The 9,744-nt window shown below is 45.1% G+C and overlaps 1 protein-coding gene across 1 annotated transcript; it reads right to left on the bottom strand.

Annotated features, from left to right (window-relative positions):
* Window positions 1–4,424: 4,424 nt before the first annotated feature.
* H2AX (H2A.X variant histone) lies at window positions 4,425–5,040 on the bottom strand. The gene has a single exon (XM_086951292.1). It carries the CDS (start codon window positions 4,976–4,978, stop codon window positions 4,541–4,543), a length of 438 nt encoding a protein of 145 aa, XP_086807418.1. The 5' UTR covers window positions 4,979–5,040; the 3' UTR covers window positions 4,425–4,540.
* Window positions 5,041–9,744: the final 4,704 nt, after the last annotated feature.

The raw sequence follows: 9,744 nt of genomic DNA, 5'->3' as shown, positions 1-9,744 counted from the left end.
CAATGTCCTTACCGGGGGAGGGTAAACACCCATTATTCCGCACCTTTCTTTCCGCATACCATCACTCCACTTACTTTCATTACGAAAGTACCATGACTCCGCAATGCCATTACATTTTATATGCTTTTACCACGCATACATTTACAACGAAATTCGTTGTAAATGCATGAATGGTAAAAGCATGTTTTTTTAATGTTTGGATGAGGTAAGTATGGGCATAGGGGTATATGTTTTGGGGTACTGAGGTATATGTTTTGAGGTGTTTGGCTATTTTAGGGGTTCAGATATAGTTTTGGGTTATGGGGTAAAGGGGTAGTTTTAGGGTTTAGGGATAGGTATGGGTTTTGGGGTACATGGGTATATTTAGGGTTCAGGGGTAGGTTTGGGTTTTGAGGTACAAGGGTGTTTATAGGGTTCAGGGCTAGGTTTGGGTTGTGGGGTACAGGGGTATTTTTAGGGTTTAGGGATAGGTTTGGGGGTACAGGGTATATTTATAGGGTTAGGATGGGTTAGTGTTTAAGGGTGTTGGGGTATTTTAAGGAGTACGGTGGGTTATGATTATGGGGTGCAGGGGTATTTGAAGGGAGCAGGGTGTAATTAGTTTTTAGGGTGTAAAGGGGAGCGCGGGACAAGCCAATCTGGAGCTGGAATGTACAGAACGTGGGAAGAAAAAACAATGCAATATTGGGCACAATGCTCACTTTTTTTCCGTAATCCTGCGCACCGCGCACACACCCACGCCCCCAGCACACGATATGATATACCTCAACAGCCGCCTCAACTTCTACACTCCCACACGCCACCTCCGTTCGACCAGCCAAGCCCTCGCCGCCGTCCCCCGCATAAGAAGAGCCACCACGGGAGGAAGATCCTTCTCCCACCTGGCCGCCAAGACTTGGAACTCCCTCCGCCTGACCCAAGACCACCTCGCGCAGCTCAAGACCTGGCTGTTCGAGCAGTAGCGGACCCACCCCCCTCCCGATGCGCCTTGAGACCCTCCGGGTGAGTAGCGCGCTATATAAATGCAATGATTGATTGATTGATTGATGAGACATGGCATGAAGGGCGGAACGTACCACACCCCCCCAGCGTTTGTCACGCCCACAGCACAACGCAGACATGCCCACAAGGGACTACTTTGCTGGCACGGTTCTTTTACCTTTTAAGTGTATATGGTGGGCGTCTGCATAGCCTATGTCCTTCTGCTGCAACTGCCATTTCCAACGCTGTATTGGGTGTTCTGATTGGTGCTGTGGCTCCTCAGATTACCAGCCTCAAAGGTTTGGACTCTCTCTTTATTATATTAGTATAGATGTGTTGTAAAGGTAAGCGAATATATAATAGGGAAAATATTTTTATACAAGGGATTTAGGGTTTTGGGTGGGTATGGATTTTTGGGTGGCAGGGGTAAATTAGGGGGGCGGTGTGGGTTTTGAGGTGGCAAAGGTAATTTTAGGGAGGGTATGGGGTCGTAGGAAGGAGATGTGTATTTACAACATATATATACACACACACACATACTTCTAAGTACTTGTGTGAAAATATATAAAAATAAACAAAATAATATAGGCATATATTGATGTATTCAATACAGGTGTTTGTACCGAACTGTTTTTTTTTTTTTTGCAAGAATGTGCCTTTACCATGCATGCGTTTATCACATGACTAAGTATTTTACAGGAAAATATAAACCCTTTACTTATGTGTGTATGTAGGGTTTATACTTACATGTGACACTTATAATTGCTTGTAAATCCATCAAATACATATGCCTTTACAACAAAATTTGTTGTAAAGGCATATGCACTGTAACATTGAGGGTACGAAAATTGTTCACAAAGTATGCCTTACCTAATTTCTTAATTGGGAAGCTCCAGATGTGATTCGACAGGAAGGGTTAGGGTTCAATTGGGGATATTGGATATAAATACTTTCCCAGAAGTAAACACCAAGGGGGATATTTACTACGTTTTTGAGCCGTGTTTGCATCACTAAAGTGACTCAAAGCATCACAATCTTTTTTTACCCTAATTTACTTTCAGAACAGAAAAGTAGCGTGAATCAGCGCATTTCACTGCTTTGCATTACTTTGCGCCATGGGTGGGGGGCGTGTGTGCCAAGGGCAGTGCACGGGCGTTCCCATGCAACCACTCAAGGTTTCTCACGCTAAACCCAATTCACTAAACACAGTTGATAGGGTTTAGCGTGAGAAAACTGTTCCCTTTTAAATTAGGCGCAAGGCAGGAGAAATGCTTTCATTTCTACTTCCTTTCCTGCACTGTGCACCACGCATACAAAGTCGGAAAAGCGTTCCCTCATTTCTAGGCATAGAATTTTGTACAGAAGGGTACCCTTCCTGTACAAAACCTATGCTTCACTCACTCACCCTGGCGCTAAAGTGTCTGGGTGGCGCACAGCAGCTGGAATTGGAGCCGGCGCAAGGTAAAGAGAGCAATCTCTTTGAACACATGGCACTCTCCTGCTTCCTCCCTGTCGCCGGAACTGCGGTGCGTACATTTTTCGTAAATCTCCCCCTAAATGATTACATCCGAAGTGAAATGTCATCCCGCTGTGCTGCAAGCAGACACTTACCCATAGATAGTGGAAAAGATGGTGAGAAGACGTAACAAACCCTTCAATGTACGGTTGTGGTATGGTAAGACAAAGCTTGGAATGGTCGGTAAAAGGAGTTTGGCAAGGATGTCTTCTTGAGTTATAAACAGAGAAATAAATTGAGGCTTCAATTCTTCCAAATGTAAAGTGATGTGTCTCGAGTTTGTGAGAGAATGGTCAAGGATGGGTGACCCACTGTGATGGCTGTAGTTTGTGTGAAAAGAGATCCAATGCAGGGCATGTCCGAACACGTTTCTTCCAGTTATGCAGAATACTACTCCCCTCGGTATGCTGCAGATGTTGAGAAAAATGAAGGTGCTACAGGTAGGGAAGGAGGGTGGAATATCCCCATCATGCTTAGTCTCAAGCCTTGGCTTTTTTCTTGTGCCTTATGTGGTAACCAACAGGGTTGTGGTACTAAACCCAGTTGCATCCTCAACTTTCAGCATCTTGTTAATTATGGATAAGGAACAAGCAATTCATTAGTGTCTTCATCAGACACCTTCCTAACCTATAATTTGATTGTTCGCTCATACAGCGATATACTAGTCACCTTTGCTAATAATGAAACGCCTGGCAAGGCTTAGGGGGAGGGGGGGAGCAGTGAAATGGTCACGTCTTTTTAATGTTACCAGAGTTTGATATTTTTCGTGCAAACATGTGGTAGTCTCGTTTTGGTATTTCCTTTTTGTAGTATTCGCTTGCAATATATAATTTACTAGTGTAAAGCTTGCCAGAGCACTTCATATGTATTTTGCCAATGCTCGTTTTGAAAGAGCGTAACAAATCCCATCTCCCACAGAACTGAGGCATTGCGGCGCTATTTACACACACAATTACCATTTTTTCTCCAAATAATGGCATGGGGTACATGGATGGAGAAAAAGTACAGGGTGTTGTAAAAGACTTAACAGGATGCCAACTGTAGCTCGATACAGAATGCAGATGGACACAAAATTGCAGGCAGAGGGTAAAAAAAAAAGTGGGGTGCATCAATTGGATAAAATGCATGGTCGTAACCGGAAAAAAGCGGGGGGCATCAATTGGATAAGATGCATGGTCGTAACCGGGTGTAGATTGTGACGGGCAGCACGCGTAAGCAAAATCAGTGTAGTTAACACTAAAGCAAGACTGGGGGGTGGCGTTAAGAGGCAGTAGATTGCAGCAAGATTGAACACGAGAAAGATAGGATTGGCGGGGAGAGAAACGCCCAGTCGGTGCACAGTAATCGGAACTACAACAGGCCGGATGAGTAGAGAACAGAAGAGATAAAGCCAGAAATGCGGGAAGCATGCTTAAACGAAGGGGGAGGGGGAGAGAAAGGAAAGCATACAAACATGGTACATGGTGGCGGGAATAAACGATACGGCAGAAAGGGGTATGTCGAGAAAGCAATTCGAGGCCCCTTTAGAGTGAAGTAAGTACTATCTCAGGAGGGAAGGGGGCGCGTGAAATGTATAAAGCGCGCTAGTAGGTTATGACGAGTACGCGATTAGGAAAGATGCCGCCAAAAATAATACGGCAACGTTGGGCAGAACCAAGAGAAAATCAACGTGAAGCAGGCAAAAATAAAAATGGTCAGGGTACAACAATGGTATCTGGCGAAAATGTGTTGGAATGTAACGGCGACAAGCGAAAAGGTAGAATAGAAACCGATTATCGAGACAAAGCGGTGCAGCGAAAATATGAGCTGGTGAAGAAAATTGTGTACCATACAATGCGTGTCTGATAAAAATAAAAGTAATACAGAAAAGGAAATTGCATATTAAACAATTCGCAGCGCATGGACACAAGACACATCAAATGACACTATATTCTCATAACTCGTTTAATTCCTGTCACGCTAGTAAGTTAGCTCTTTCGTGAAGAGTTGGGTGGCCCTTAAAAGGGCCTTTGGGTCTTTTGTTAGTTTTTCTCCTCGGGATCTTTAGTACTCTTGGCTCTGCTGGGAGCTCTTCTTGCCTTTGCCCTTGCTCGGAGAGGGTGCAGCCGCCGCCGCTGCGGTCTTCTTGGGCAGCAGCACGGCCTGGATGTTGGGCAGCACACCGCCCTGTGCGATGGTGACACGACCCAGCAGCTTGTTGAGCTCTTCGTCGTTGCGCACGGCCAGCTGCAGGTGGCGGGGGATGATGCGGGTCTTCTTGTTGTCGCGCGCAGCGTTACCTGCCAGCTCGAGGATCTCAGCCGTTAGGTACTCCAGGACTGCGGCCAGATAGACTGGCGCGCCGGCGCCCACGCGTTCAGCGTAGTTGCCCTTGCGGAGCAAACGGTGAACACGGCCGACAGGAAACTGCAGACCGGCACGAGAGGAGCGGGTCTTGGCCTTAGCTCGGGCCTTGCCACTGGTCTTGCCGCGTCCGGACATGATGACGATTCTTGGGGAAAGAAACGACAAAGCTGATAAACACCGACTGAAAGTAGAGCTTTACATCTCGCCTGCCGGTATATAAGCGAATCACCTCACAGCTGATGACCAATGGGGAAGGGTGTAATGTCGATAGGCGGAGACTAGCTGCACCTAAGCCACTCTCGTGCATTGTGCTAAGGATGCGATGCATACTGACCAATCAGCCCGCGCTTTTTTTGCGCAGCAATTGAGAAGAAGCCAGTTAGTGATTGGGTGTTCATCTCAGCCACCGAAATGCTCCCGGAAATGTTTTCAAGCGGGATATCCCCTAGCCAATCGGCAGTTAGCGCGCGTATATTTAATAAATAAAAAAAAAGTAGATAGCAGATCTATTCGGGCGAGGCGCCAACATGAGCGCGCAGATTTCTTGATGGGGGATGGGAATGTATCTTCTTAATTTATTACATAGTTAGTATCAAATATATAACCGCGCACCCACGCATTTGGAGAGCCCTCGCTTTTTACACACCGGTTTATGGCGTGTTCCATGTAGCGCCGCTTTCAACACTGACTTTTTAAAACTTTTCTTTATTTACCCTATAAAGTATTAGCGCGACCCCTTCCTTTATCACGTGTCCTTTGATAGGGGTATACACAATAGGCTTCAAGATACACGAGTCTCACACCGTTGACGTGTGGATGAGCACATTGGATGCGGCTTAATGGCCGACTTTTAAGCTGGGGAACAAGATTTTAGTGGGGCAGGAGGCTCAAACATCTTGTGATTCTGGGCAAATCACTCAATCTCTCTTGCCTAAAAAATGAATGTGTCCGTCTGCAATACAACTGGTGCTCAAGCAACGTGCTCGGATACCCCTGGGTCGAGTTTGTGCTATATAAAATTTCACAAATAACATGTATAAATGATAATAGAGTTCAAGATACAGGAGTCTAGCGTTTACGCGAGGATGTATCATTTTGACAAACCGAAGGTAGCGTTTGGGGGTCTCCTATTTCTGCGCCATGAAGCAGGGTCCTTTTTATTACCCCTAGAACGTATGAGTTGGTCTCCTCGGTGTTCAGGAGATAGCGTGCGGGTAGGTGCCTTGTTCCCCCGTAAATCGAACGCGGACCCTTCCGATGCAACGTTGACGGGGGGATCTTCACTCTTCACATAAAATTTCTTTTTTTGGGGGGGGGGGGGGGGGGGGGGGGGGGGGAGTGGTTTAGCGGAGATAGCCTTCATGCTCGCTGTAAGTCCATGTGCGAAGTGGCTTTTCATTCCCCTATTAAGCAGCATGAGGCAGTTTAAAGTGCGTGGCATCTTACAACACGTACCTTCCTTCTCCTGCCCAATTTAAAGCAGTGTGCTTCGGCGTGCCACTCCCCACACCGAGACTGTAAAACCACCCTCGATGCAATGTGGGAAACTTTCCTTTAACATTTTACCCGAAGCAATTTGTTAGGGCCCATCTAAGCAATGTTGTGTGTAAGTAATATCTCTTCCCCAGCAGTGTGTGCGTCTGAGGCACCCTCTTCCAACTCCCCAAAGCGATTTCGAGGCGCGATTTGGCTTAACGGCTAGGGCGGCCAACTTTGAAGCAGGTTGAGTTAGGCGGGAGACTCAACCAAACATCGTGTGATTTTGGGTAAATCCCTTAATCTCCCCGTGCCAATGAATGAATGTGGCCGTCTATAATGCGACTGATACCACCAGTTTGGGTCGTGTTCTCGTTATAAAACACTGCACAAAATTACCGCGCGCTCTTTTTGAAAATCCGATGACGCAACTGAGTGGAGGCGTGGCAGGGCGAGGTAAAAAGGCAAACCCCACGGGGGGAGGGTTCGGAGACACCGGATAGCTGTACGATCAACGGAAAAGAGCGGGCAGAGCAGTGAGCACTGATAGGCATTCAAACCTAAACTGGGGGGAGGGAAAGAATATACACGTATATTTTTTGCAGTTTTATATAGCACGAACTCGACCTAAAGGTGTCAAAGCGCTTTATATGAGCACCAGATGCATTATCGAGAAGGGAGTAAAAGAGAACAGCTAAAGTTGTGTGGGTGCGCGGTTAAAGAAAGGAACATCGAAGCACTAAGGATATTGAGAAAAATAGGCTATGGGATCAGCAGGACAGCGAGAAACAAACCTAAACTATGAGGGTGGGTTATTACAATCTAAAATAAGGAGTCCAGTTTCCAGTTTCAAAAGCTTTTATTCGATTTGTAAACAAATCATACAAGCAAAACATGAGATCAATTCATTGCATTAAAAAATTGTTATAAAATACAAAATTTATACAGGGAAATCCATGATATTTCATAAGAGAATAGGACACATACTGACATGCGTTTAAACATTGGATCACAATTAAAACATAAAGGTGACCAAAAGGTACAGAAGTTAAAATCGTACAGACAGGAATAAATATATTTGTCACAAAATGCTTATCCTGGCAGCTGTACGTTGAATAACAGGCCCCTGCCTAAGACATGGGATATGTAGGTTTTTAGTTTAAGATGTAAGTACAGACAGGAAAGTATAGGGATATAACAACACTAAACATTTCCTGGCAGCTGTACCATGAAAATATAAAGGATCAAAAGAAAGAAACATGTACAGACAGGATTGAGAATAAGTTATCACTGCTAAAAGATGCTCGCCCTGGCAGCTGTACATTTTATGAGGGTACAGACAGGAATATAGAATCATAGCAATACAATACTTTTCCTGGCAGCTGTACATTTCAGAATGAAAGTGGCAACAAAAAAGCAAATGTCCACATTTTCTAAAGCTGATAGTAACACAAGGGCATTCTTAAAAGACCGTATATTATATTTCATGAATATAGGCTTTAAATACCTTAATCTTAAAAAGTGATAAAATTTGCAAAAAAGTAAGAAATGGCAGCAACTCTGGCGTGAAACGTTGTCACAAGGGCAGGGGGTTTCAGATTTCTGTTTCTGTACTGGGAACGCAACTAGGTGGTGTACAATACCCAACCTGACGCGGGTAAGCAAATAAGGAGTCAAATACTTCCTCAACAAGCATTTGCAATGCAATAGGTCTCGCATTTACAAGAGTTGGAGCTATTGGCATTGTAAATGACAATGCCTTTTATTCTTTTGTTTTGAAAACCTACAAGCCATGCATAAACATGCACTTTGTACGTATAGTCCTTGCTTACGAGAAGCAAGGCTGTCAGTAAAAGAGACTGCCAGCTTTGCTTCTCATAAGCAAGGACTACAATTACAAAGTGCTTGTTTACGCACAGCTTGCAGGTTTTCAAACGCTTTAATAAAAGGCATTGCCATTTACAATGCCAATAGCTCAAACTCTCGCAAATGCAATACCTATTGCATTGCAAATGCTTGTTTTAATGAACTGTGCAACTACAGATTTGACTCTAGTGAGTCCCCGCCTGAGGCGGCGCAGAGTACGTGAGCCACAGCATCCTAATGCTAGCCGTGCCAGGGGAAGGCCAGATTCCGACAGAGACGGGTATCCCTGAGACAACATAGAAGGAACAGTTCCACAGTGTCAGGAAGCCACCCGAGCCCTGTATTTCTCAAGTCACCAGAGCCTGTGGCCGGGCAGAGAAAAGCAGTGAGCCATGGTGGCACCGAGCTACCTTAGACCGTGGCAGGGCATCCTTTTAAGATGAAGTTTCGCGCAGCTCTGTCTTAAATGCACCAAAATGATTACAAACACAAAATTGTTTTTTTCCCCAAGGACTTGCGAGTCTAATAGGCACCAGAGAGGCACCAGTGCCACCGCATTTACACTTATAAACATTTGCATAGCTCCCACGCGGTTCTCTCTTGAGAGGCGCTGTATCAGCTGTGCGTTTTCCTGCAGACCCCGCCCAGTATGCACTAGCAGCAGCCCAGACCCCTCTGCGGAGGACGCCCCCTGACCAGCTGTGCGGGGCTAACAGAATGCGGGTGGGATATTAAGCTGGCCTTTGATTAGTAATTACAGTTATATGGGAATCCCAGCATATGACATGATAATCCACATTTGTAAAGTGGCCCAATCACCCGTAATGGTCTCTAGGCGCTGGGGGCCGTCGGGAAGATTAAGCAAGCTATTGCCCAGAGTCATGATGGTAATTTGGAAACGTTACTATTGATGCCAAGTCCCTCCAGAGATCAGCCCCAGCCCGCTTTGAGAAGGTTGCAAAAGTCCCTCTGAAGCCCCCTCGAAGGGATTCCTCAGATCTTGCGGTTGTCAAAGTGCACATAAATCTGAAAGGCGCTGCTTCTGAGCGCTCAATAAAATCATAGCTTCCCGCCCCTTCCTCCGGGAGAGCCCCCTCTCCTGACTATTCACCCACTCCCGCCTCCTGTTCTTTTCTATTTTGTAACACAACGGAGTGTGGTCCTGGGACAGGGGGGCAGCTGGACCAAATAAGGCAATAAACTTAGGGAAGTTGCTGACCCCACACTTTGACTTTTTATCTCCAAAGCTAAGAGAAACAAACAAAGACTAATCTTCTGTTTGTTGGGTATATTTATTTTTACCCTTGTAAATTTATCAGTTCTACTTTCAAATTTTCTTGAGTGAGAAAAACACTGTACAATAAATACACATTTACACATATATACACAACTACTTCACATTATAAATATATACACATTATATGCCTGCCTAATGTCTGCATAAAGAAAGACAACAGGATTTCATTGATTGTTACTTTGATTAATTTTTCAAAGTTTGATTTGATATTTCTCTTAGCAAGACTTTGCTCATTTTTTGTGGTTATCTTTTCTGAAATTTA

Source organism: Lissotriton vulgaris, unplaced genomic scaffold (genome assembly GCF_964263255.1).
Source record: "Lissotriton vulgaris unplaced genomic scaffold, aLisVul1.2 SCAFFOLD_1083, whole genome shotgun sequence".
NCBI lineage: Eukaryota > Metazoa > Chordata > Amphibia > Caudata > Salamandridae > Lissotriton > Lissotriton vulgaris.
The sequence above is the reverse complement of the archived record's forward strand: the minus strand, read 5'-3'. Positions and strand labels throughout refer to the sequence as shown.